Genomic DNA, 26,977 nt, shown 5'->3' with positions numbered 1-26,977 from the left:
GGCGATTATACATGAGTCTACTTAGGTATATACACTAAAGCCGGCCCCTTAACTCCGTGCTTGCTGCGTCCGTCATCATCAACTAAGATTAAGCTGTATTTACTTCTTGCACAGGCGATCGGTCTGCTTGGTGAGCCAATCCTCCTGGCGGGCAATGTACCAGTCCTCACTGCCGACGGCGGTGGGGGCGTAGAAAACACCCCAGGGGTCAATCTTCTTCTTGAGAGCGTACAGCTTGGCGTAGTTGGAGCCGAAGAAGGCCTGGCCGAAGTCGGGCTCCATGACGTCGCCCTCGTTGCCGTAGCCACCACCGCCGGGGGTGATCTTGCGAAGACGGCCCATCCAGTCCTGGGTGATGCGGACGTTGGCGGTCTTGATCTCCTCCTGGGTAGCGGTAGCGCTCCAGCCACCACCAATGATGGCGAACATGAGAGCCTCACGCCAGGCCGGGTTGGCAGAGCTGGCGGTGACGTCGGAGGGAGCAGCAGCGTTGATGTTGTACTGGATCAGCGCGGAGCCCTCGGTGATAATTCCCTTGAGGGTAGCGATAGTCTCGTTAAGGAGGGCGGGGTCCTCCCAGTTGGCCTTGGGAATGAGACGGTTAGCGGTACGGACGGTGTCGGTACCGACGCTCTCCATGGGGAAGTGGTTCTTCCAGGTGGCGTAAAAGTTGTCGTGCTCAAAGTACTCGGGCTCGACGCTGAAGCCGAGGGCAGCCCACTCGGTGAAGAGAGGCTCGACCATGGCCTTGAAGTCGGTCAGGTTCATGCCGGGGACCAACCAGGGGCGCATGCTCCAGAGGTAGGCACCGTTACCGGCGGGGAAGAGAGTCGAGTATCCGTAGGTCTTCTTGGCAGAGAAGTCGGGGAAGCGGCGCCAGTAAGCCTCCATGGCGGCCCAGAAGACGGTGGAAGAGATGTTCTTCTCGGCAGTGTTGAGGCTCCAGGTAAGACCGGCAAACTGGGTCTTGGGGTAGACTCGGACGGTCATGGAGGTGACGACACCCCAGGTGGCACCACCGCCACCGCGAACAGCCCAGAAGAGCTCGCTGTTGGTCTTGTCATCAGCAGTGATGTGGCGACCGTCGGGGGTGACAATGTCGACGCTGAGGACCTGGTCGGAACCAAGACCGGCGACGGGGCTCATGGGGGAGTGACCACCACCGGCAATGTAGCCACCGGTGACACCGACACTGCGGCACTCGCCGCCAACGGCGGTGTAGCCCTCCTTGTTGGCAGCCTCGTACAGCTCAGAGACCTGGACACCGGCACCGAGCTTGAAGGCAGGACCCTCGTAGCCACCAGCAGACTTGTAGTTCTTGATGAACTTGAGACCCTTAAGGTTGTGGGTCCAGATGGACAGAGAACCGGCACCGGTGTTCTTGCCCAAGAAATCGTGACCAGTGTTGCGGACAACGAGACGTAGGTTAAGGGTGCGAGCAAAGTTGACGGCAAGCTGGATCTGGGCCACGTTGGTAGCCTTGACGGAGTAGAGGGGGAAGCCACCAATCTCGCAAGTGCGGTTGTTGGCGGCGTTCTGGGGCTGGCAAGTAGAGCCCTGGTAGAGAGGGGACATGACTGAAGTAGGATCCTCATCGCTTTGGGATGTTAGTCTGAGGTGCTGGTATCAGTCAAGGCAAGGTAACTTACTGAGTGTCGGAGTTGGTCCAATTGTCGAGGAGGTACTGGCACTTCTCGGCATCGTAGTGCTCACCAGCGTAGCAAGCAGCTCCGAGGGGAACCGTCTTGATGAGGGAGTTGCCAGTCAAGAGGTTGAAGACCTTCCACACGGGCTCGGAAGGGTAGAAGAAGTCGCCGGGGAAGAGCTTGCACTTGTTGTTGGGCTCAGTGCGCTTCTCGATATTTGTGGCGTCAGCGAAGGTAAAGAGCGAAATGTTGCTGAGCTCGAGCTGGGTGAGGTTGGCCAGCACGGCATCAGTCAACTGGATGGTCTCCTCGGGGATGTCTGCCTCGGGGAACTCCTCGGCGGCGGGGGCAACAGTGGCCTCGTTGGCATCTGGGAAACGTGGTCAGTATGGATGTTGATGAGATCGGCAGAGGGTGACTCTGGGGGAGGAGGCAGCTTACCAATGGTCTCACCATCGACGACGAGCCTCTGGGCTCCGACGAAGTTGGCCAGCGGCATGGCCGCGGCGAGCAACAGAGCTCTTCCGAGAGAAGGCATCTTGACAAGAAGGGAAATCTGCTTGTCGAAGAGGATTAAGGATCCTTGCAAGTTGGATGCAAGTGGGATGAGGAGAGGGACAAGAAAAAGAGTTCACGATGGACGTGCTCCTCCTCTGGAGATATATACGTCCACGATCATCAACGGCCTCGGGCCATTCCATGTCCTGTCAGTTCTCTCCCCCGAGTCTCCCCCCACACGTGGCTACATGCAGCATTTGCAAGCTATTGGTTATCAGCCGCATGATGCCTCCCAGGTTGCCGGGATCCACGTTATCGCCACGAGGAACATGGCCTTGGCTACCCGATGCGCATCTTATGTCCGTATAGGCAAAATGAAGACCCCATCGCCAGGAGCTGCTATCAAAGAAGCGGCACCTGGAAGGACCAAAAAGCAGGATGATCATCCTCGAGGGGTGGCTTCTCACTCCCAGCCGAGCCGATGGAGAATGGGATTTCTGCTTCCTTGGGGCTTCGCAATGGCCTAGCAGGGATGCCTGTATACGAAGACTTGGCAGGCCAGGGTTTGGGCGAAATTAATTACTGTCTAGCCCCCAAGTCACCCCCAACGTCTTCCTAGTACGCAGTAAACCGCCGTTTCCGTCGACACACAGCGGCATATTCACGGCACTCGCGGCAGTTTGCTGCGGGTTGGTTCAATAGCCTTACCTGGAGCCGCGCTGTAGAAGTTGGGCTTTATTTTGCGGAGGCCATCCTTTTTTCAACGTCTGTGGTTCGTTTAGATATGAGATGAAACTACCTTACTACACACAACTCCAACTCCAAAAGTTGCAAACTCGTCAAGACTATCAGAGCTCCTCTCGCAACTGCAACGTAGCAGCCGAAAAGTTCAATGTTGGAGTGGAATCCAAAGATTCTTCAATGGCATTGGCTGCCTACTGGCCCCTCCTCGGGGCACAATGTCCCGCCGGTCCTGCATCATCTCAGGGGCACTAGCTTATTCCCTTGCCACTTTGCCAAGCCGCCTATTTTGACACCCACGTCAAAGAGAAGTCGGCAACGCAGGGAGGTTTTTTTGAACCTGGAAGCGAGTGCTCTGGAGCTTCTTATCGTTCTAGAATGCACTTGTGAAGTCAAAATCACGCACTGAGGGCCCCTCATCGATACCAAGACTCTCGGGATAGACCCGATCAGAGTAATATCGTCAGCAACCGTGCGCCTTTGACAACGACTCGAACACTTCTTTGATCTATGAGCAGCCCAAATTGGTCTCCCGGACCCCGACAATGATCACACCGAGCGACCATACTGCCCACCGGCCGTTTGGAAAATCTGCGCCGCTCAAGGCAGTCGAACGGGTGGGAACTCGGAGGATTTCTGCGCCGCCCGTCTGCCTTCTTCAACGGAACGCCACGGCTGCTAGTCAAGCTCGGCGCAGCTAGGATCCATTTTCCTGTTCTTTGCAGAGATACGCACCCCAACCGTAGACGTACGCATTTCTAGTCACTGACTCTCTGTTGCCTGTAAACTCTGTTGGTTCAGGTTGGGAACTGGTTGGTCGAACTTGGCCCTTTTGTCTGCCCTCTGTTCATCTCAAACCACTCTGAGTAACTTTCTGAACCCTGCCCACTGCAGATTTCGGATCCCTCCAGACAATGCGTGTCTTCGAATGTGCTGGCATACTTCATTGGCCCGGGGAAGTGAGGCGCCCTGCATAACAAGCGAATATGGGGAATGGAAGGGCGATCCCTCTTGATCAGAGATGATGAAGGGAGAGACCGAAGAGGGGATCCTTCCGCGGGTCAGCCGAAAACTTTGACTTGCTCAGCTCCTCTAGGCGGCAGGCTGTCGGATCCGTGTGTCGAGATCTGCCATTTGGTGCTGGTTGGCTAATATAGAGAAAGGTCGTATTTCGCCTTGGTGCTATTAATCCGCACGAAACGAGAAAGTCTTGGGCAGCAAAAAGATTTCGGTACGGAGTATAGAACATTAAAAGATTTCCCGATTCCCATAAGGCTGCGATGGGACCTGTTGCCTCTTCTCCGGATTTCCTCTTCCACTGGTGATCTTAGTCCCAGTCGCTCCGTCCCGACTGCTTGCCGCAAACCTTTAGTCCGAGTTTTTTGCGCGTTCTTGCAACTAATCGACCTTTCCGAAGCGGATCCCGTCAAAGATCTGGCCGGCCGAGATGCCATTTCATCTACTACCTCGAGGCGCGCCGCCGCATCCCGATGTTTTGACGATACCCACACCTCCACTCCAGGAGACTGCAATCATCATCATTTTCTTCTTTCCAGCTCTATCGATCTGCACCTTTGGCCTGCGGGCATACGGTCGGATAAGCACGCGTCAATGGGGACTAGGTATGATGTCAGCATAACTTCGTTGTTGCTTGAAGCTTACAATAGACTATTTATTAGATGACTGGCTATGTGGCTTAGCCTTGGTACGAGCTTCACCCTATACTTCTTCATATAACATACGGGGGTGATTTTGGGTGAAGATGTAGCTAATGGTTAAACAGCTCTTTGCAGTCTTAATGACACCTCCTCTGTTCATGTGTAAGTAGAACTATGTTTAAGAAATGACGACCCAGCCAGCAAGCTGACACTGCCGGAACTCAGTTGTCAAACTGAATTATTTCGGATGGAGAGCTGTAAATGTCCCCAAGGATTTCGATAACAAGGCCGGGCTGTGGTGGAACTTCTTGGTACAGATGGCCTACAATCCAGTGCTCGCTTTGGTCAAAGCATCGGTATTGGTATTTCTACTTCGACTAGGAGGCCAAAAGCGAGGCGTTCGAACCGCTATCATCGGACTCAACATTTTCAACGCATGCCACGCAGTCGCCGTATTCTTTACCGCCTTATTCCAATGCCTACCTATGGAAGCCAACTGGGACTTTTCTCTGCGAGGCCAGCCAGGCACAAAATGCGTCGACAACTCGTTTCACGTCATTGCATCTTGTATCACGATCGTCTCGGACCTTCTGGTACTCGCCTTGCCCTTTTGGATATTTCTCGGGCTCAAAATGCCCTTGGCGGCCAAAATGGCAGTCATTGGGGTTTTCCTTATGGGTCTTGTGTAAGTGATCATCTCAAGTGACAATAACCCTTGGTCAAAGCTGATTGTGTTCGGATTAATAGAGTAACGGTTGTTGCTGTCATCCGAGTCATCCAGATCTACAAGCTATTCTTCGTCCCATCACCTCCAGGAACCGATCACTTCCACAACATTGGCCTTGTGAGCTCTACCGTTGAGGTTAATCTGGCCATTTTCTGTGCCTGTATTCCTGCATTGCGCCCTCTATTCCGCCGATGGATGCCGAAGCTATTCGGCGGCACGACGAAGAAGACGACCGGTAAAGGATACTACGGGAAATACGCGACCGGCTCATTGCGAAATCCAACTGGGGTGCAAGAGAGCAACGATATTACGCTCAAAGAGATGCGCTCAAGAGCGCACTGCACGGAAATACGCAGTGTCTCTCCATCGGGTTCTGAAGAGGAAATCATGACATACAACGGAATCGTCAGAACCACAAACGTCAACGTCCAGTACGAATCCAACACCAGCGTAAACGATTTGGAATCTCGACACTCAAGCGAGTACAAAACGATCGACAAACCAACGAAGGGGACAGCTTTCTGAAGACGATGCTTGAAACTTTAATCGGTGTTATTGGGCGTTGTGGATCGCGGGACATCCCGCCAGGGTTTCAATAATACCACTTTTTGGATCTGCCGGGTGCGAGCAAGGAACCATTTCCTAGTCCGCACCATGCACGGCTGCAGTTCGCTGCCATTTTTTGCACGTTTATACTGAATACCTTGGATACCCTTCTATAATCTCACTTTGTTTTACTGTTGATCTGCTGAGATTCAAGACGCCATCGATGATCGTGTGATCTTGCCTATCAGTGGACCTGAATCTCTCGGCGGTCTACTCCGCAAAAACCTGACTGAATCATAGTGCGTGAGTGCATGATATGAGTTCGTTCTCCCTTGCCAAAGAGGTACGGAGTCCGACTCCATTCCCTCCCGACCACAACTCTAATTCTCGATTTCTCAGTGGTTGTGCCCTTGCCCATCCTGGCTTTTCTTATTAGGTCGAAACTCAACTACATGATGCGGGCTTGGCGTCGGTGCCTTCGAACGCTTAGTGGAGGGATTGGTACAGGGTCTACGCGTTGTCTCCACCCTTTGCGATCCCCTTATGTGCAGTCAGCGATTTTATGAAAACTTACAGAGTGTATTTGGGTAGCACTTAGCCCGCAGGCAGGGCTAGGAGCTACATAGTCCCGGCAGAAGGGTTTCCAACGAAGGTTCGAATAACACTAGAGAAGACGTGATAGAACCAGACTGTCACACACTGGCTGAGATTTGAGGAGTTCTTAGAAAGAGGTCTTCACCTGAATCGTAGTCTCTGGCTAGTCACCTTCCCACAATGGAGCGATTTTCTTCTCGTCAAGAAAGACGCGCTTTCGGCCCCATCCCGCCCAACTCAGAGAAAATGAGGCGATGGAGATTCCGCAAGTGAGACTCCTTCTGGCAGTGATTGACATGGACATGGGCAGAGGGTCCTTGTCAAGTGTCGGCCCAAGGAATTAGCCAATTTTGACAGGCAATGACAGCCCGCGACGGGCCCAGGACCCCGACACTAGAAGAGCCGGCCCCGCTGTGGTCTGACACGACTAGCGGTGCAGAGAACCTAGATCCTGGGATTATGGGAAATGGAACTCCCCTGCCTGCCGAATGTTCTTCGGACTGGCCACCTATTTTCTGCTGCCCAGGTGGGCGGGCGCCGACGTGGGCAGACGCTCGGTGCCATTGGGCTTTGGAGAAAGAAGGGATACTACGACGGGGTCGACGGAGACCAGGGTAATTTTAACCTTGTTCAGACGAACTATTCCGTGCGGAAACTTGACAGGTTGACCGTGATGCTTCGGGCGCCCGCATCTCGCGGTTTCAATATTGCATGGACTGCTGAAACCTGCCAGTACTAACACGACCAAACGTCCGGAAGCCTATTGGGCCTCACAAGCATCCAGCCAAAGAGACAACAGCATGCGTAGTCCCTCCGGTGTGCAGCTGCCGAAATTCAAACCTGCAGTTGGGGATCGATAGTCTCCATTTTCCGTACAACTTGCAAGGTTGGGATGCAGGCCAAGGCCGCTGATCTTTCCCTCTGTTCCCTTCCCACGGATTCGTGGGGATCGGTCCAGAGACTTCGAACTTGACCGCTGAATGGCTTTTGCATTTGCGATGCCCAGAAGCACAGGACTCAGGGCAGATCAGAATGCGAAGCGAATAGGCTTTTGTTGATCTTTGCTTGGCTTGATCAGCGTCTCAAGGGCATCGAACTGAAGCTTTGGTTAGGCGACCCGGGACACATGGGCTTGATCCATCGATTTCTAACTGAAAAGTCTATCCCCGCACAATTGAGATCTTGCACAGTCGTGACTGATAGAACCCAAGGGCCTGTAATCGCGTTGGCTGATGGATCCCCAATTACCTTCCCGCGAGTGAGATAGAGAATTTCTGCATTCTCCAACTTGTCATACTTTAGCAGAAGAGGAAAAACCAAAATCTCTTTCTAATAAACGGGTCCGTAAAGCAGACAAACCTATGGGTAATAGGTGTGTCATCCATGATTTGCCGATGTTTTACGATACATAAGCGTTCTACAGCCGGATCTTTCCCATATCAGTATCGACGATCAACTCCAAGGACCGTCTCGCTGATGCTCATACGAATCTCGAATATACAAAAGTAACTTGACATTGAGCAATCCAGATCTCAAAGGTACTTCTGTATGCAGGCTTAGACGTGATCATAGTCCGTAGAAAATAGCATCGTTGTCTTCAGTCTCTAGAGCAGTAATCTCCACATGATGATTCGCTATTATGTCTTGTCGTGCGGCTGAAAATAAAATAGAAACTCCCAGAATCATACGAGACGCCAGAAGATGTCTCACTCGTACTTGAACCAAACAGATGGCATGATTGCTACCTATTCGATTAGGTCAAGATATGTATTCAATAACCGCAAACGCAAAATGGCTGCCAGTCAAGTTCATGTTGCCTGGTGTCTACTGTTGTGGCGCCTCGAGGACCTCCGGATGCAGGCAAGTTCAACCGCCACATTCCTCTCAATCAGTATCGACTGATATTCTCGCGGGACCAGCCGAAAGCTACTGAATTTGCGCATTCCTGCGGTATTGTTTTGATGGTTTCGTTTCCGCTCTAGGAATGAGCCTACAATCTATGCCACGTGGAAAGGAAGATGTTGGAAACTTAAGAGGACGGGTCTCCTTGAGAGAAAATCAATTACACCACTAGTGTCTGTAATTCTGGTACCTATCCTGATCATAATGCGTCTTCTTGCTTTAGTATCAACTTTACTCACTGCTCTTGCAGCGGTGACCACTGGGTCATTTCTATCTCCTAGAAAAGAGATAGCATTGTGTCTCTGCGACGACGAAGCATGGGATATCACAAGACGATGGCTCAGCGTCTTCTCAACCCCTGGCGTTTCTAGCAAGGCGGAGCTAGCGACCATCGTTTCTCAAAATCTCACGAGCTACGACGACGCATTTGGGCCTCCAACTATCGGCATCGATGGACTCTGGGCTGCCCTGACAGCACCTGGCAACGCGACGAGAGCCAACGTGACGCAGACGCCTAACTTTATGCTACATACATGCGACCAGATTGCGTACAACTGGCAGTACACCGCCGTTACAACTGGTTATAACTCGTGAGTCTGACGCTTATGAGCCAAGGAGAAAACAGATGGTTAACATTGCTTCAAGAACGGTACCGGCTGGAACTCCAGTTGCGTTTACCGGAAACGATATCATCCGAATTGATCTGGCGACAAGGCTGATATCTAATGCCACTTCCGTTGGAAATTGGATTGTACTTGCTCAGCAACTGGGAGAATCATGTACGGTCTCATGAAATCCTTCTAATCTCTGTCAAATGGCCCGTATATCATCTATATTGCGAGTCTAATTTAGCTACACTCGATGCCAACTTATTTGAAGTTGCTTGAATCTTGCAAAGCAACATGGAAAGAAACTTTCATCTAATCAGACCCTGAAACAATCCTGATTATCTGAGATATATGCATGGCGTGAATGGAAACTAGGCTAAGTTCCTGGGAAGTGAAATTGTCCACTGGCAGTGAATGACCCAGTATTGCCTTGATTCACCAACACCGAGTTGCTGAGGTATGAACTAAACCAAGTATAAAGACTTAATTCATGACCACACTCATGCGGCCCTAAGAAAGGGCATCAATCATTTCTAACCCAACAAGAACAATGAGCGCACGACCACCCAATTACCCTGGCTTAGGCCACGAGAATGGTGACACTCCTCGCCGTCCTCCTCAACACCGCCAGCCTGACGATCCACCCCCTCCTGCTTATGAAGAAGTGCAGACCTCTCCTACCCAAGATGAGTATCGGCAGATCCCAATCATAGAATCGGTAACATCTGGCTTGTCAACATGGCCGGATAGTGCAGCACCATATATGGCACTTAACAAACACTGGCCGTCAAACCCGGAAAGGAAGAGAATGGACATGGTCTATAAAACCCGCTACGGCACCAAGATGTGCGAGTTCATCCTTTACTGGTACCCGCCTCCAGTCTCACGGTTTTCGGACAGTCGAAGAAGACGGGCGGAACAGAGATACCTAGAGCACTTTGAAGATCTGTGGATGGAGTCTCCGACCCCTGAAGCTTCTCCTCACTTCCTCCCAGTGCTCAGACAGCTTGACGCGGCGATTATCCACACTATGATGTCGCAAGAAATTCACTTGGAACAGTCAGATAGGCCCTGGAAGTGCCAGATCATTGACCAATTTGAAGACCCACACCCCCCAATGCATGCCATGGTATGGACCGAAGGGTGGGCTGACTATCGTCACCGAGAGGTTCTGGCGGTTGCAGTATACAATGGGTCGGACGTCCATGTCATCCGCGAGGACAGGCCTGGTCAGTGAGGCCAACACATAGTATGAGTAGGTGAGGAACAACAAGTTACTACCAGTAGTCATCCACAGTCTAAGGCAGTTCAATAGAAAGCGTAGCAGGGTAGCATGAAGTTGCAAGAAGCTCTGCTCATCTGAGCCCAAACCCCGAGGTCTCCAGCCGTATCAAGGCAGAACATGACCATGGAACGTGGATCAAAGCTGAATTGTGATGAATGGATCCGTAAGAAAATTGCTTGTATATATATAACTGATAAACCATAACGCCATATACGCTGAGTATGCTAATTGATGCAATTCTCATTACCTGGCTAGACTAGCCCATGCCCCCTAATATTAAACCCTCAACTCCCTGCATATCGCCTCAGAAGATGGGCGAGTCAGTCTCATCTACAATCTGAACCTTGATGCTACCATTTCTGTAGTCTGACGCGAGGGTAAGGGCGTCGACTGCCTTCTCGAGAGGGAAAGTGTGAGAAATGAGGCTCTTGAGGTCGAGGATGCCGCTGCTCAGGCAGGCGATGCCCGCAGGCCACGTGTCGCGGTATCTGTTGATGAACTCGAGCTTGATCTAGAGAAATCCTGTTAGTCCCCAACTCTGGTTCAAGTCTGTATGCATGTCAACCTACCTCGGCAAGAGAAATGTGCATAAATGGCAAGTTGTTCATAATCTCCCTTCCAACACCAATAACCATAACCGTACCACCACGACGAACAGTGAAAGCGGCAGTGCAGATGCTGCTCTCGACACCGGTACACTCAAGCACCGTTCTGGGCGCGCTGTACTCGTCGTCGCCAAACAGCTTGCGAATAGCCTTGCCGTTGCCCTCGTTGCCAAGCGCGGGGTCAATCTTGTACGTAATGACACTCGGGACCAGCGTCTTGGCGAAGGCGAGGCGGGAGGGCTCAATGTCGGTGATGACGAGCGGGTGAGCGCCCGAGGCCCGCGCCGCGGCGAGGGTGACAAGGCCGATGGGGCCTGCACCGCATACGACAGCGCCGACGCCGAGAGAGAGGCCTGCGGTGCGGATGCCGTGCATGCCAACGCTCAAGGGTTCGAGGAGGGCGCCTTCGGCGTAGGAGATGTTGTCGGGGAGCCTAAACAGAGTCCGGGTTTAGGTACATGTCTACATATATCCAATTGAGTTTTTCTTAGAGGGTAAGCTCGACTTACTTGTGAAGCCACTTGGCCGGGTGGCACTTGTATCGCTGGATCGTGCCATGGTATGGGTAAACGCCAGAGAACTGGACATCTTCGCAGAGGTTGTACCGTCCGTCGACGCAGAGGAAGCATTCGCCACAGGGCACGCCTGGTTCGATCGCGACGCGGTCTCCCGCCTTGAGGTTCTTGACGCCCTCGCCAACGCGGATGACGACACCTGCTGCCTCGTGGCCGATGATGCAGTCTCCCTCGAACACAAGCGTTCCGATGCGGCCCGTCTTCCAGAAGTGGATGTCAGACCTGCAGAGCGTTCCGAAAGTCAGCGTTTGCCTTCATGATCTTTCGCAAAGCAAGGCTGAGCTCTGTCAAACTGAGGCGGGTTGCGTGTTCGACGCATTTGAACGAGACTAGAAAGACTTACCCGCACACTCCGGTAGCCTTGACGTGGACCAATGCCTCTCCCGCCTTTGGTGCGAGAACGGGCGCTTCCTCTGCCTTGAGCTGGTGATCGGCTGTGACTACCAGCGAAGGGTTCGGTAGCGGCGCCCGGATGGTTTCTTGGTTGGCACTGACCGCGGTAGGCTCGTGGTGATGGTGGTGGTCGTGTTGCTTCAATTCTGTTACAACGACGACGCCATTGGACTTTGCGGGCGCAATGCCATTGACAGGCGCCTCTGGCGATATCGTGGTAGCGACCATCTTGCAGGTGGTTGGCCTCCGGGAATAAAATGCAAGGGAGATGACAGTGACTTAGAGGAACGACTGCTTTTACAAGTATATGGACAACTGCTATCAATGTCGAAACGATGTAGTTGGGATCAACACGGAAGAGAGAAACAAATGTTTAAGGACAGTCGCTGGAAGAAACGTGATGTGAAAGGGAAAACGGCTAGACATCTCAATTTGACAGGATTCGTTGAGGAAGCGCTCTTAGTCTATGACCCTCTATGCGTCCTGTCCCGTCAAACAATTATTTTTTTTTTCATCGTCGTGTGATACCCCTCTGCCGGTAACAATGTCCGAATTTCCAACAGCTCAACCTAGCTAAGGGTCTGGGCAACATGCGGGGAACCGACCGAGCGACTAAGAATGCCTCTTCTGTCGCGCCTTGGTCAAGTCATTGCCTGATTTGGATATGTTAAGCACCACCCGGCAGTTCTAGATCGTTGCGCCGGGGAACATGCCGGCTGTGTGTAGTTCGTCCAGATGACTGGCTCTGGACTACCTATGGGAAGCGGTTGGTTTTGTCACCCCGAAGCCGCCGAGTTCCGAGCCGGCATCGATGCGGGTTCGGCGACAGACAGCACGGCCAATTCAACGCAATCGCGGCAGTATCAGAGCCTAGACTTGAAGATGACGAGCAAGTGCATTCACTCTTGTTGTTGGAATGGATACTTGTCGCTCATCAGACACAGGCACAAGAAAATACGAACGAGGGCGTGATAGTTGGGCAAAATTGTTTTCATTAATTCGTAGCAGGTTCTATGACTACCAATCCCGTCAAGGTTCCTTTTATCCAGATCCATATAATACCGCAACTCTCATCTCAGACTTCGTTTATGCGAAGATGCGCAGAGGGCGCTGGGGCAGGTAGAACCCAGGGTCGTTGAAGCGGAGACCACGGTCAAGGTCAGAGATGGACTCGATCTCCTCGGCAGTCAGGTCAAAGCCGTTGACCTCGAGGTTCTGCTTCAGACGGTGCTGGCTGTTGCTCTTGGGAATGACAGCGACGCCGCGCTGGGTAGCCCAGCGCAGCAGGACCTGCGCGGGGGTGACCTTGTACTTGTCCGCGATCGCCTTAATGGCATCGACCTCAAAGAGGCCCTGAGCGCCGGTGGCGCGCTTGTTGGAGATCTCGAGGAAGGACTGGGGGCCAAAGGAGGAGTAGGCCGTGACGGCGATCTTGTTCTCCTGGGCCATGGAGATGAGGTCGGGCTGGACGAGGTACGGGTGGTGCTCGATCTGCAGGGCGGAGATGGGATGGCGGGCGTAGGACTGGATGTCGTAGAGGGACTGGGCCTGGAAGTTGGAGACGCCGATGGACTTTGCGATGCCTTCGTCTGCGATCTGCTCCATGCACTCCCAGGTCTCGCGGATGGGGACGTTGTCGGGCTCGACGATGGTCTGCGCGGCGTCCATCCACCAGCACTTGGGGTCTCCAAGTCAGCAAATCTTTGGTTAAAATGATGATGGCATTCATGAACTTACGGGGTACTCGAGCTTGGAGGGCTCAATGTACTTGAGGGCAACAGGGAAGTGAATGAGGAACAGGTCAATGTAGCCCAGGCCCCAGGTCTCGTTCTGCTTCTTTGCCATGGCGACGGCATGCTCCTTGCGGTGGTAGTTGTTCCACAGCTTGGTGGTGATGAAGATGTCCTCACGCTTCACCAGACCGTCGGCGATGGCGCGGCGAACACCCTCGCCGGCCTCCTTCTCATTCTGATAGTCGTAGGCGCCATCGAAGAGGCGGTAACCGGTCTTGATAGCCTAATTGATTACAGTCACGGATTAGAAAACATGTTCACTTGTGCGTAGAGCTGAGCGCTTGGATGAAACTCACGTTGTAGACGGTATCGGCGCAGGTCTCGCGGGGAACCTTCCACAGACCGAAGCCCACGAGGGGCATCTCACGGCCGGAAGCGAGAGTGATGGTGTCCTTGCCCATTATGAAGATTTTGAAAAGGGGGTATAGATACTAGAGTGACAGGAAGAGAAGTTGCGTGATGTATGAGATGAGGTTGCTCTAGAATGACGAGCTTTGAGTTCTAATATTCTCTGTGACAAGATTCTACTTTTTTTTCTTGCGTTTGACCCCGCCCTCAGTCAAAAAGCGCACACAACCCCGCCTCCGTCAGTAGAGCACCCATCCCTCCGGCTGTTCTTCTGAGCATCATCATGGAGGGGTTGAGACTGAGAGGCAAGGTGGTAGAGCCTACCGGATTTGGCAATCCTAAGCACTGATGAATCAGAAATCAGAAAAGGGCATGTATCCCCGCGCTTAGCGTCCCCCGGTTTGACTCGTGTTCGACTGGGTTCCACGAGGGGTTAGCAGCCCGCTTCAAGGAGATGAGCTTCTCTGCCGTCCACCTCATAGTTGAATGGGGATTGTGAGCTGAGTGTCTAGTGGTTATTAGTATACAGACTCAAGAGAAGTATACACGGATCGTATCGGAAGATGTCGGCCAGAGTAAATCTCAGATTTAAGACTCGTCGCGTATTTACCGCAGACTTACTGAACGTCGTCTCACTCGCCAAAGCATGAGAATCATCCCATCAGTGATCAAACCCCACGGGTAATATCCACAAACAGCATTGTCCCTGCAAACGCTTATCCCGAACCGCACTCGCGTCAACTGAGCCCCGACTTGTCGCTGTAAACCCGCCCTTCCCCTGTTCCACACACACCAATTTTCTCCAGAGACTCCAGCAAAGCTCTTTCTTCCCCATCCATAGCCCCAGAGTTCCTGGAGTCGAGCCCGTACCTCGGGAAACCCTCCACTATTTGTTGGGGACCTTTTCCGCCTTCCCAATCCGACAAGATTATCCCCTCCAGCCGCCGTTGTCCGTTCTTCAGCCATGGGCACACAACAAGCACCCCAAACATAGCAGCCGGTTGCGATAATGACGGATGATACGGATTCAGTATCAGCAAGCGGCTCTGGAGCAGGAGCAGGAGCAGGAGGTTCGAAACAGAGGCACAAGAGGACGCGGACGGGGTGTATGAAATGTCGGGTCCGACGCCGCAAATGTAAGCCTCTCTCACTTTCTCCATGTCTCTTTTCGTAATGCTCGTAAATGTTGTTCAAGACCCACTGAGATGTTATCTCACCGAGCAGAGCTGGCATGACGTCGCATGACACTGCAGCTTAGCTATGTTTACTCGGTGACGCTTCATCAAGTTACTGTTGACACTCTTTATTGACCAAATGTAGGCGATGAAGGAAAGCCGCGATGTCAGCGCTGCATCGACGGAAACTTTGAGTGCCACTACGGCCCCAGACTGACATTCTTGAATAAGAATGCATTGACGGTGTCACCTTCGCCCAAGGTGCCCGATGCGACAACGCCAAAATACTCACGCCTTCAGGTCCGTAAACTACTAGGAACCATCACCCGGCTTAGTGTTTCTCGACTTACACATAGATCTAGTTCGTAGGTGCCGGGTCGTCCAAACAAGCCGCCAAAGATCCGTCATTACATGCATCGTCTCCGCCGCGCGAGCAACATGGAGTCAACGGGAATGTCGCAAACGATCTGAACAGCAACCAGTCATCTCTACCGCCACCGCCGCCTTCGCAAACACCAACGCAAACGGTGATAACCTTCCACGCAGATACCCAACCCCCAGAACCATCGCCAGCGGCGACGACTAAACCATCTCCTCTCGAGCCGAGCCTCGCGACGCTGAATCACAGCCGCCAGCACCCACCGCTCGAGCAATGGCGGCCACCTCAGAGTCTGGGTAGCCTCGGGAGTCATGAGAGCCTCTCATCACCGGTGCGAAATCTTGATATCACGGGGAAGCTGACGGGGCCATCACCAAATAATGACGCTGCCTACGAGACGGCCTTGAATGTCTTGCTGTCGCTCGGAAACGAAGGGCCAGCGGGGCTAGGTCAGTCGCCTGATCATGGCTCCGGGTCCTATGCGGTTGTTGGTGGTGATAGTATCGGTGTGGTGAGCCCCGGAGAGATGATGTCGCTGTCGCCGAACTCAACGAGGGAGAGGAGAGGGTCTGGCGTGTCTGCTGCTGGCGGCATTTCGCAAGATCGCCTGCTGCAGCTGTTGCGTCACTTTAGGTATCAGCTCGCGCCATGGGTGAGTCCAACACCAAGCCTTGTATGTATGAGGGTTTGGTCGTTGAATTGCTAATAATGATTGTTCCGCAGCTTGACTTGTGTGATATGGGACAAACCTTTGGTCTCTACGTTTCTCGCCTCGCCATCGAATCCGAATCGGTGCTTCACTCACTTCTTGCCGTTGCCGCAACGGCACAGCAGGCCGATCTGCGCATCGTATCCGGCGACGTCGGGTACCTCAAGTCTCTGGCTGAGGCGAAAGCTTTTCAGCTCAGCGGACCGGTCATCAACGACACCGATCTGGTCCACTTGACTCTATCTACGGCATGCCAATTCATCTCCGATATCCCCAGCAGCTGGAATAGCCTGTCAGGTAGCATAGATCAGAACTTTTGGAATGTGGCACTGGCGGAAGCAACTCCAAAGACCGTTTCGATATTATCAGTCTTGGTTCGACTAGGTATACTCGCCGTTCCAACATCCCTTTCATGATGTATGAGCCACACCACAGCTAGTCAAAGGCTAATAAAGAGTAGAACTTGCAGCCGCACTCGTAACCGGGGCTCCCATCTCGATCCCCGAACATCTATCCTACAACCCGATCCCACAACAGTGGAACTCCTCCACCATCGCGGAGACAATTTTTCAATACACCATCGAACCCCTCCTCCTCTGCGCAAAAGTAATCAACTTCTGCTCAGGCAGCTTCCCACCACAAACCCCAGCCGATCTCGACCTCGGCGGCGGCGTCCCGCTCACGCCCGTCCACCGCTGGACGATGCTCAGCGACGCCCTCGGGTCCTGGTACACCAACCGGGCGCAGGAATTTCGCCCCATGGTGGAGATGGATGGCGGCGACGAGACGCTGTTCCCCGTCGTCCTCTTCACCAACGGGGCCGCGGTCTTTGCGAATCAACTATATCATACGGCCATGTTGCTGCTGCTTCAGAACAAACCACGGACGTTGCAGGCGGCGACGGCGGCGGGTAAGAAGTCGTCGTCTTCGTCCATGTCGCCGCTTTGGCATGCTCAGCGCGTCTGTGGGATCGCGCTGAATAATGACCGGAGAGATAGTTGGGATCTTTGCTTGGTCGCGTCATTATATCTGGCGGCGCAGCGGATGACGTACGAGCCTCAGCAAAAGGCGATTTTGGGGTGCTTTGATCGTATTAAATCCATAACTGGATGGAACGTCGACGGTTTCTCAACGAAAGTTCGAGAGGATTGGGGTTTGATGTAGATAATCACACTTTGTGAACGCGGGCGCACCGCGTCGCCTTCTAGCCAAGGTGATCATTACCACACAAGCAGTTGAAGTAATCATCATGATAATGAAAATGATATCACCTAGCCATGTCCGCGATCCTGAGTTCTTTGCGGACCTTGTAGCCCCAAGCGGCCTCCAGATCGTCGATTCTCCAACACGTGCCCCATCCCGTCACAGCCTCGATGCTGCGGATAAGCTTCACGAGAAGAGCGTGCTCCGACTTGTGACTGAGAAGTCGACCCGCGACCCAAAGGGGCTGGATGGCGTTATTCAAGCAGCCCTGGTGCGGATTCGCGAGCGATATACCGCAGATGCATTTCGCATGCCATATGGCGGAGCCAGTGACGCCACTCAATTTGAGGTTACGCGGCCGTGGCATGGACCCGAGCAAAAGCGTACAGGCCGTGTGATAAAGCTGATTCGAAGAGATGGCCGCCCAGTGCAGGAACAGAATCTGAGGGAACGGGCTGCTCTGGATGCTCTGGACTGGCAGCAGCTCTGGCGGGCGGTCGCGCGTCCAGGCTTGGAGGTCTTCCCAAAGGCGGACCCAACGTTCGGTGAGCTCATCAGGGCTGCTGCAGCCGCTTGCGTCGCCAAGTTCAAAGTAGCGCGTCCTGTCGGCGACGAGCTCGCAGACTTTGGCGCAGAGGTAGACGGCGTAGTTGGCGTGCATGTCGGGAGTTCCGGACTGGTGGAAGAGCTCACTTGCTTCGTTGTGCGAGGCGCCGTCGGGGAGCCATTTTGAGGGGGTGAGAAGGGTGCTTTCTGTTCCATCAGAAATGAGGGCACCGCAAAGATCTGGTGACTGTGTTAGCGAGAAGATTCATTTGTAGAAGTAAGAAGTTAAGGGGTTGGAACACACCCATTCGTGCGTAGCACCAGAAAACAGCTTGAAGTAGTCCGCCGCTGAAACCGTGAACGTAGAATGATTCAAAAAGCGCGGCACACCCCTCGAGGTGTTTTCTCCAGTCCTGGGCACTGGCAGACATCATCTCGAGACAGCATAGAATCGTGCAGATGGGAATGATCTTTTGATCTCGTGATTGCAGTAATGGCGTTAGTAGGCGGATAGCTTCCTGGTACAGCTCGAGGCTGTCGAACGATGTTTGTTTCCCCTCCTTTCGCTCCATCTGTCGCGCCGAGAGGGCGAGGACGGCGTAGAGGAGTGCAGGGGAGCTTCGGGCAAGGACAGGAACTTGTATGCCAAAAGCCCTGTCGCTGTCGAACATGTCGAGCTATTGTGAAGAATGAGCATAGGCAACGGTGTAATGAAGGAGTTAAATGTGACGCAAACTCACCCATGTCGCGACTTCTCCGACGTAGTTCTTCAAGTACTCCAACCTCCGACCTGTCCCCAGAATCTGGCCGGCCTGCCGTCGCGCGGCTCCCTCGTCGCCCAAGATGGTACCCGGCGCCGCGAAGCCCCCTGCAGAAAAGCCGCCATCAGCTGCCTCCGGCGTCCCCTCTCGCGTAGGAGCTGCCGTTTGCGCCGTGTTGAAGATGAGGCATCTCAGCTCCTCTTGGTAGGCGAGATAGCCGGGGTCGGTGACGAACTCATCCAGCCTCCACGACTCGGCCGGCGACGTTGATGCTTCGGATGAGAGATGGTGTGAGGGTGTTGGCTCGCCGAGGCCCCATGTTGACGAGGCAGCTGGTGTCACGGCTGATACGAAGTGTGAAAATGCTTGGGATTGGGAGTGAGATTGTGCATGAGAACGCGAGCGAGAGTGAGAGTGAGACTGAGGTTGTGACTGAGACTGAGAGCCTGTGTTCTCTACCCGGTCGAAGGGTGTCGCGGTTGATTCGTCATCCTTAGCCATGGGCGAGAGCATTGTGAGAAACGTAGTTGATGGCGTTGATGCAACTGCTCACCGGCTAAAATCAGTCTTGAACACATGGAAGTGAAGCCCAACCCAAGTATTGTGAAATCGGCCAAAGCCCACCTCATGGATCGGAAGGTTTCGGTAGGTCATGCGGGAGGAGAAAAAGGACTGGATCTCCTCTTCACCTGTGACCTGCTCTGGGCTCTCTCCTGCGTTGCTCCCATCGAAAATTGCCCGACTAGCGGATTTCGGATGTTGCTGGCGTCCAATGGCTAAGTGCGCCGAACCCTGGGGGGGAGATGGGCGCATTGATTGCTGCGGGGAACCCAAGTTAGCGGAACTTGCGGGGAAGTCGACCGCTGATGATTGGCCTTTGGGGGGTTTAGAAAGGGGGTGTTTACTCCCTATGGTGCGTTCAAGTCTTCAGGGACGGACCTAGACCGACATGTCGGTGAGAGGGGGTCACCGAGAGGTTGTTCAGGTGAGTGTCGGTGAGAGACAATGAGAAGAAGAGCGTATCTTTCGCAACATCGCCAGATCGTGCAACTAACACGTGACGTTAAGAATCTTATGGGGTTTCGATACTTGCGATGGATCGACTTGATCGGGCTTCATGTTCTACAATATCCAGATGTGATTCCTTGGCACTGCGTTATGAACGTCTGGAGCTCACATAGTGAGAGAACACCAATAGGTTTTTCGTAACCCTGGCCAGAACTTATTTCTGATAGCTTAAATTTGGCACTCAACGGTTTCGTATATGAGAGTGTGTTTCTAGAAGTGAGAGTCTGTACTGGCATCGGCCGATGTGTTTTCGTCTTCGGCCTCAACTTTTCCGGCACGGCGGGGCCAGGACCTCGGGGTTTCGGTGCTGATGTCACCGGCCGCGGGGTTCGACGAATTCTTGAGTCCAAAGGGGAAGCCGAAGCCACGAGCCGATCCCCGGGGGCCGTGGATCATGTTTAACATCGTTTACCCCCCCTTGGCGGGACCCTGCAGGAGAGGCCGTTGGTGTAAAGCCCGGAGAGCAATTCTGGCTGATTTAAACCTTGTGTGTCCCTAAAAATCGAGTACATACACTTGCACCCTTTGCCCAGAATGTGAAGATGGCTCAACTCAAGATCACGTCTTTGCGCTTCGAGCACCATCCCACTGGACTTGGTGTCTCTTCTCCTACCCCTCGCGTCTCATGGCGCGTCGAGTCCGACCCTATAGCAAAGAATTGGCAGCAGACATCGTACGATATCAAAATCTCACGTGGCTCTGCGCCAGCCCGGGAATTCCACATCGAGGGCGCTTCGACAGTACTCGTTCCGTGGCCCGACACTCCTTTGGCAACAGGCGAAAGGGCGATAGTCGTCGTCAAGTCTTACGGGACCTCAGACAATGCCCGATTGGACTCTGGATGGTCCTCGGAGGCGACAGTAGAGACCGCTCTGCTCTCCCTCGATGACTGGAAAGCTACGCCCATCACCACGCCCCCGCGTACCGCTCCACACCCAGATGAGCGGGGAATCCGGCCGGTCCGATTCCGTAAAGTATTTGACTCCCCCGATGTGAAAGGCGGCGGTATTACCAGACTCTACATCACAGCGCTAGGCTTATACGAAGCGTACCTCAACGGCCACCGCATCGGAAACGAGTGGCTCGCCCCCGGATGGACTGCTTACCAACATCGCATTCAATACCAGGTCTTCGATGTAGCGCATCTCCTAAAGCCTGGACAACGGAACGTTCTCACAGTGGAAGTCAGCGAAGGGTGGTATGCGGGCCGAATTCTTTGGGGCGAGGGCTTAACCTGCTTCTACGGCGACCGCATCGGTGTACTAGCTCAGCTCGAGATCCGCGACGACGATAGAGCAGGACCAGCTTTGAAGCTTGTGACCGACGATTCATGGGAGTGCAGGTCCTCACCAATCGTCGGAAGCGACATCTACGACGGTGAGACGTACGATCTCGGTCTCGAAGTAAACGACTGGCATCACGACGACCACAGCGAATGGACCCCCGTCGAGACGCTACCGTTTCCGAAATCCACACTCATAGCAGCATCCTCTCCACCAGTCCGTACGACGGAGACCGTTAAACCCATCAAAGTCTTCAAAGACATCAACGGCAAGACGCTCGTCGATTTTGGTCAGAATCTCGTCGGCAAACTCGTTATCCCAAAGCTCGCAAAGCCAGACGGCCACCGCATCACCATCCGCCACGCGGAGGTCCTTGAAAATAGTCAACTCGGAACGCGACCCCTCCGAGCGGCAAAGGTAACAGATACGATTATCTTCGGCGGCGGCCGAGTCCTAGAGAACTGGTCCCCTCACTTCACCTACCACGGCTTCCGCTACGTCGAGCTGGACGGCTGGGACGATGTGACGCTAGACTCACTGTCCGCCGTCGTCATGCACACAGATATGCAGCGGACAGGCTTCTTCTCCTGCTCCAACGACGACGTCAACACGCTCCACCACAACGTCGTCTGGAGCATGCGCGGGAACTTCGTCTCTATTCCCACAGATTGTCCGCAGCGCGATGAGCGCCTGGGCTGGACGGGCGACATCCAAATCTTCAGCCCGACGGCCTCGTTCCTGTACGATTGTGCGGGCATGCTGAGCAACTGGATGCGAGACGTGCTCCTAGATCAGAAGGACGCCGGTGGTATTGTCCCGCTCGTGGTCCCCAATGTTATGAAGGACGGGCCCTGGCCTTCTGTGCCGCAGGCAGTGTGGGATGATGTTGTTGTACTGGTGCCTTGGACTTTGTATAAGTGGTTTGGTGACGCGGGCGTCTTGCAAGAGACATATCCGGGTATGAGAGACTACCTCAAGTCCATCAAGCGCGGGGACGACGGTTTATGGGATTCTTCGCTTTGGCAGTTGGGCGACTGGCTTGATCCCAATGCGCCGCCCGCCGAGCCAGGTCTAGCTAGAACGGACGGCACCCTCGTCGCGGACGCGTATCTGGTTCACGTCACCGGCATCGTCTCCCAGATCGCCAGCATCATCAATCTTCCATCTGAGGCTGAGGAACTCGCTATTGAACACAAACGGCTCAAGCAGCTCTTTCAGGACAAGTACATCACCAGAGCAGGCTTTATCGTCGCGGATTCCCAGACGGCGCTGGCTCTGGCCCTACTCTTTGACTTACACGACACCACCGCCCAACGCGAAGCCGCAGCCGCAAGACTCGCGCGGTCGGTGCAGTATTCTAAGTTCAGAGTGTCCACCGGCTTCGCTGGCACGCCCGTAATCCTTCACGCGCTGTCAGAGACAGGATACGTCCAGCACGCATACCGTATGCTTCTAGAGACGGGGTGTCCCTCGTGGCTATACCCCATCCGCATGGGTGCCACCACAGTCTGGGAGAGATGGGATAGCATGCTAGAAGACGGGACAATCAATCCGGGCGAGATGACGAGCTTCAACCATTACGCTCTCGGCAGCGTCGCGAACTGGATGCACGCCGGTATTGGGGGGCTGTCGCCGCTCGAGGCCGGGTGGAAGAGGTTCCTGGTTCGGCCTCGGCCCGGAGGGGACCTGCGGCATGCCAGCGTCGAGTACCTGAGCCCGCACGGCTTGGTTCGGAGTCGATGGGAGCTTGTGACAGATGAGAATTTTATTTTAGAGCTGACGGTGCCGCTGAATACATCTGCCGTAGTTTCTTTGCCGGATGGCGGGGAGGAGAGGACGGTTGGGTCTGGGAGTCATGTATTTGAGAGCGGTCTGGCTCCGGGACTGAGGGAGGCGTGGCCTCCCAAAGCTCAGTTGACGCAGTTTGGACTGTGATGTCGTTTGAGTGGACAAGGTTGACTTTGATGTGCCTCTAATAGAGCTCTTGATCGATTTGTAATTTGCAACACAACTTTCGGCATGATTGAATATCGGGATTGCGACACTGTAAGACGGGCTGCTAGTTAGCCCGCGTATTACTTGAATACTTCGTGAGTAAACGCATTTCACAGTAACCATCATTACAATACAAATCTGTTGCCACGTAAACTTAACCTTTGGTTGTTTTTTTTTAGTAATAACTGCCATGGCTTCTATAAGCGTCAGCTGTCTTTCCACTGCATTCTTGTACCATTGCCATACCCAAGGTTGCGAAAATCTCTCGAAGCTCGTCTTATGAGTGTTTGCTCAGGTGGACTGCCGTTTTGTTGCTGTAGAAACCTTGACTTGGAGCTGTGACTACCGTATAATGCACCCATCCAAAGGGACTTTGGGGACTTTGAGGAGGGGACTTTTGCGACGGACCCCTGCTATCTCTGACTCTGACCGTCTGACGGATCTCCGTGCTGTAGAATTGCATCATTGCGGCCGCTGGTGACCTTCCCAGCTCGGTTACTCGCTAACCACTTGCTCATCTTTCTGATAAACTAAAGCTTACCCTCCTCCTCCTCTTCTCATATACCATTGAGGATTGCTCTCTCCTCGAGTTCCTTCCATCGACATTGCCCATTTGTGAAGCTGCCCATCATGCGCTACTCCCTCTCAGCCAAACTGCTCCTCCTGCTGGGCTCTTCTCAGCTCGTGCTCAGCTCCCCCGACGACCAGCGCGTCCTCGCTCCCGCTACTGAATCGACGATAAACGATGTTGCCGCGACCTTAGGCTGGGATAAGGCCCCCATGTTCACGATCGAGAACAAAGACGTAATTTTCGCGGCGCTCAAGAGATACGCTGACCCCGTCGACGCCCTCGTTTCTCTTCAGCCCGATATGGCGGACACGCTTGCCGAGCCGAGACTCATCCATGTTCATGGCGAGAAAATGGCAGAATGGATGACCGAGGGCGATAAGCTTCGTCTTCGGCGCAAGGGACGCAAGTTCCGCGACATCACTGATTTCCAGGAGCTTTACGCCGACCACGTCAACACCTTTGCAGGCAAAGCCAGTGAGTCCAATTCATAATACTCGTCGAGATTGCTCCTCGTACAATACGGACAGCTGACGCCGTCGCAACCGCAGACCTTCCCAAGATCACACACCAAAGCCTCATCAAGCCCCTCTTCCCCAAAGTCAACCAGACAAACATGCACAATGTCCTCAAGCACATGACGAGCTACTACAACAGATATTACGGCGGCGTCACCGGCGAGGAGAGTTCCGTCTGGCTGCACGACCACGTCGCCTCGATCATTGCCCAGTCGCCCTTCCACGCCCACATCTCGCTCGAGTACTTCACCCACGAGTTCCCCCAATCCTCCATCATCGCCCGCTTCGAGCCCAAGGTCCGCGACTTCTCCAAGCCCCTAACCATCATCGGCGCCCACCAAGACTCGGCAAACTACCTCTTCCCTCTGCTTCCCGCCCCCGGCGCAGACGACGACTGCTCCGGTACCGTAAGCATTCTCGAGGCCTTCCGCGTTCTCGCGACGAGCGGCTATGTGCCCAAGGAGGGACCCGTCGAGTTCCACTGGTACGCGGCCGAGGAGGGCGGGTTGCTGGGTAGCCAGGCCGTTGCAGCCTACAAGAAGAAGGAGGGTGCCAACATTGGCGCCATGATGGAGTTCGACATGACAGCTTTTATCGCGCGTAACGCTACCGAGTCCATTGGCTTCATTAAGACGGACGCGGACGCACCGTTGACCAAGTGGGCGGTGGACCTGAGCGAGGAGTACATCAACATCACGACGAGCGTCTACGAGCTCATGCCTGGCGCCGGGTCGGATTACATGTCATACACCAAGCTCGGGTTCCCTGCTACGTTTGCATCCGAGGGAAACCCCGTCGCGGGTGGATTCCCTGGCGAGTTCGACCCGTATGTGCACACGGAAAAGGATACCATGGATGTCGATGATGAGACGGGGGTGTTTTCTATTGACCACATGGCGAGGTTCTCTGAGCTGGCCATTGCCTTTGCTATTGAGCAGGCTGGGTGGGATAACAAGTGGAGGTAAACGGTGGTCGTCACGGGGACCATAAATTGATGATAGCCACGTTCTGGTGATGGTATCGTTTTGATGACGTGCCTTAGAGAGTCATGATAGCCGTGGAGGGATTCGAGCAAGTTAAATGACAACCGCTGATTTCCTGTTCAATATACGAGTACCTTTGAAGTTTGAGGAATCCAATTCCGCATTGTGGCCAGTTCCTCATCGCATTCCGAGCCAGTTCCGAAGAGCTCTCACCTACCCAGCCTGTCAAGACCCTTAGCTGATGGCGTCAACAACAGCTTGAATATGCATAACGCGATCGATGACAAATTGCGGGGGACTCAATGACAAAGTGCGGAGACAACCAGCGCCTTCGGCTCCCACATGTAATCGCAAGCTGACCAAGCTAAGCTGAAGAACTTCATGAAGTTGACCTTGATCTCTCTTCGTTCACCAAGCTAAGGAACTCTCCTAGTCTTGCGCAACTTAAGAACTCAACGGTTCTGGCAAATACAGCTTCATACTAAACGTTAGCGACTCACCTCAACGATGGCCTCAGCAACATCCTTTCGCCAAATCGTCGGCGCCCCGCCCTCGACGGCGTCACCCACCGACAGCACCCTCATCATCATCGACGCTCAAAATGAGTACGCAGAAGGCAAGCTCGCCGTCCGGGACGTCGCCTCCTCGCGGAAGGCCATCGCCGCTCTGCTCCAGAAGTACCGCGACGCCGGTCAGCCCAGCAGCATCGTGCACGTCGTCCACGATACGCCCGAAGGCGCTCCCCTCTTTACGCCCGGAACCAAGCTGGCTGAGGAGTTTGACGAGCTGAAGCCTAGGGATGGTGAGAAGGTTGTCAGGAAGCAGTTCCCTGGCTCCTTTGCGGGAACGGATTTGCAGGCGCATTTGGAGGGGTTGGGAGCGAGGGGGAAGAAGGTTGTGTTGACTGGGTACATGGTGAGTCTGGCGCATTTCACATGCGGAATATTTACCCTTGCCAGATGATAAGTTTACATGCTGATGTGTGGTTTTCAAGGCTCACGTTTGTGTCTCTACTACCGCTAGGCAAGCTGACCAGCGTGGGTTTGACGTTCTGATTGCTGAGGATGCGGTCGGCGATCGTGATATTCCTGGCGTCGACGCAGCGCAGCTCGTCAGGGTTGCTTTGAGTGAGATTGGTGATGCTTTTGGTACTGTCGTGCAGAGCAAAGACATTGTTTAGCCTTGTTGAGGAATTGAAGTATGATATAAGTTTGTTGGTTCAACTTGACAGTTACACATACTTGGTCTGCTATACACCTGACTTCCAGCGGCCTGGGAAAGACACAACTAAATCCATGGCGACGAAGCAGTAGTCCAGGTAACGATTAGGGAAAGTAAGACTTTATAACGGACAGGTCAATAGCTGCAACTCAACTTTACCATCGGTGACGTTCTTAACAACGATCTTTGCGAAGGAGCTCGTTCAACCCGTTCCACTCACTCTTGTACTAATGTAAACAGGGCCTGTCTGTTCGGGCCCGACAGTGACCACTGCGGGCCACCACTCTTTCCACCAGTCCCTATCTAGAGCCTGAATCTCTGCAGCCGGTCCCAGCCGTGCGGTTCTCAAGGTGCATCGAGAAAACAAATCGATAACTAGCTCAGTATCTTCCGAGAAGAAACATCGAACCATCCAAATTCAGATCCATAGCTGAAATCGCCGATTGGCGGTGCCATAGTGCGGAGAAAACGGCACCATGCTATCAAGGCCCTGACGATCGGTGCAGCGTACCCAGAGCTGTTGAAGCCCACTAAAGAGGCACAGCAACCGCTACTAATTCGAATGCTGACGGGAGATTGGTTGCGCTCTTCAAGAACAAACATGGAGTGCCGAGGAAGAGTTATGAGAGCCCACAGGAACTCCATCGTT

The 26,977-nt window shown here is 53.7% G+C and overlaps 11 protein-coding genes across 11 annotated transcripts; 6 read left to right on the top strand and 5 right to left on the bottom strand.

The window, feature by feature from the left end:
• Positions 1-99: 99 nt before the first annotated feature.
• CPAR01_07872 (uncharacterized protein) lies at positions 100-2,184 on the bottom strand (the record flags this gene model as incomplete). Its single annotated transcript, XM_060492141.1, has 3 exons — positions 100-1,597; positions 1,650-2,016; positions 2,088-2,184. The coding sequence occupies 3 exons, from the start codon at positions 2,182-2,184 to the stop codon at positions 100-102; spliced, it is 1,962 nt and encodes a 653-aa protein (XP_060348511.1).
• A 2,148-nt stretch (positions 2,185-4,332) lies between these two features.
• CPAR01_07871 (uncharacterized protein) lies at positions 4,333-5,795 on the top strand (the record flags this gene model as incomplete). Its single annotated transcript, XM_060492140.1, has 5 exons — positions 4,333-4,507; positions 4,565-4,590; positions 4,669-4,705; positions 4,769-5,228; positions 5,291-5,795. 5 exons carry the CDS (start codon positions 4,333-4,335, stop codon positions 5,793-5,795), a joined length of 1,203 nt encoding a protein of 400 aa, XP_060348510.1.
• A 2,721-nt stretch (positions 5,796-8,516) lies between these two features.
• CPAR01_07870 (uncharacterized protein) lies at positions 8,517-10,157 on the top strand (the record flags this gene model as incomplete). Its single annotated transcript, XM_060492139.1, has 3 exons — positions 8,517-8,902; positions 8,958-9,091; positions 9,505-10,157. The coding sequence occupies 3 exons, from the start codon at positions 8,517-8,519 to the stop codon at positions 10,155-10,157; spliced, it is 1,173 nt and encodes a 390-aa protein (XP_060348509.1).
• A 352-nt stretch (positions 10,158-10,509) lies between these two features.
• CPAR01_07869 (sorbitol dehydrogenase) lies at positions 10,510-12,006 on the bottom strand (the record flags this gene model as incomplete). Its single annotated transcript, XM_060492138.1, has 4 exons — positions 10,510-10,716; positions 10,775-11,243; positions 11,320-11,607; positions 11,729-12,006. 4 exons carry the CDS (start codon positions 12,004-12,006, stop codon positions 10,510-10,512), a joined length of 1,242 nt encoding a protein of 413 aa, XP_060348508.1.
• An 858-nt stretch (positions 12,007-12,864) lies between these two features.
• CPAR01_07868 (aldo/keto reductase) lies at positions 12,865-13,972 on the bottom strand (the record flags this gene model as incomplete). Its single annotated transcript, XM_060492137.1, has 3 exons — positions 12,865-13,455; positions 13,516-13,794; positions 13,868-13,972. The coding sequence occupies 3 exons, from the start codon at positions 13,970-13,972 to the stop codon at positions 12,865-12,867; spliced, it is 975 nt and encodes a 324-aa protein (XP_060348507.1).
• A 956-nt stretch (positions 13,973-14,928) lies between these two features.
• Positions 14,929-17,346, top strand: CPAR01_07867 (uncharacterized protein; the record flags this gene model as incomplete). Its single annotated transcript, XM_060492136.1, has 5 exons — positions 14,929-14,989; positions 15,240-15,394; positions 15,457-16,146; positions 16,197-16,566; positions 16,643-17,346. 5 exons carry the CDS (start codon positions 14,929-14,931, stop codon positions 17,344-17,346), a joined length of 1,980 nt encoding a protein of 659 aa, XP_060348506.1.
• A 103-nt stretch (positions 17,347-17,449) lies between these two features.
• CPAR01_07866 (C6 zinc finger domain-containing protein) lies at positions 17,450-19,205 on the bottom strand (the record flags this gene model as incomplete). Its single annotated transcript, XM_060492135.1, has 3 exons — positions 17,450-18,171; positions 18,236-18,608; positions 18,672-19,205. 3 exons carry the CDS (start codon positions 19,203-19,205, stop codon positions 17,450-17,452), a joined length of 1,629 nt encoding a protein of 542 aa, XP_060348505.1.
• A 36-nt stretch (positions 19,206-19,241) lies between these two features.
• On the bottom strand, positions 19,242-20,156 carry CPAR01_07865 (uncharacterized protein; the record flags this gene model as incomplete). The annotated part of the gene is made up of 3 exons (XM_060492134.1): positions 19,242-19,567; positions 19,632-19,742; positions 19,991-20,156. 3 exons carry the CDS (start codon positions 20,154-20,156, stop codon positions 19,242-19,244), a joined length of 603 nt encoding a protein of 200 aa, XP_060348504.1.
• Positions 20,157-20,302: 146 nt separating this feature from the next.
• Positions 20,303-22,978, top strand: CPAR01_07864 (uncharacterized protein; the record flags this gene model as incomplete). Its single annotated transcript, XM_060492133.1, has 1 exon — positions 20,303-22,978. The coding sequence occupies one exon, from the start codon at positions 20,303-20,305 to the stop codon at positions 22,976-22,978; it is 2,676 nt and encodes an 891-aa protein (XP_060348503.1).
• Positions 22,979-23,668: 690 nt separating this feature from the next.
• On the top strand, positions 23,669-25,089 carry CPAR01_07863 (peptidase family M28; the record flags this gene model as incomplete). Its single annotated transcript, XM_060492132.1, has 2 exons — positions 23,669-24,083; positions 24,137-25,089. The coding sequence occupies 2 exons, from the start codon at positions 23,669-23,671 to the stop codon at positions 25,087-25,089; spliced, it is 1,368 nt and encodes a 455-aa protein (XP_060348502.1).
• A 525-nt stretch (positions 25,090-25,614) lies between these two features.
• CPAR01_07862 (isochorismatase) lies at positions 25,615-26,287 on the top strand (the record flags this gene model as incomplete). Its single annotated transcript, XM_060492131.1, has 2 exons — positions 25,615-26,022; positions 26,102-26,287. The coding sequence occupies 2 exons, from the start codon at positions 25,615-25,617 to the stop codon at positions 26,285-26,287; spliced, it is 594 nt and encodes a 197-aa protein (XP_060348501.1).
• Positions 26,288-26,977: the final 690 nt, after the last annotated feature.

This window comes from Colletotrichum paranaense (genome assembly GCF_030867605.1).
Source record: "Colletotrichum paranaense strain IMI 384185 chromosome Unknown Scaffold_6.1, whole genome shotgun sequence".
In the NCBI taxonomy this organism is placed as follows: domain Eukaryota; kingdom Fungi; phylum Ascomycota; class Sordariomycetes; order Glomerellales; family Glomerellaceae; genus Colletotrichum; species Colletotrichum paranaense.
This window is presented reverse-complemented; position numbering and strand designations above follow the sequence as displayed.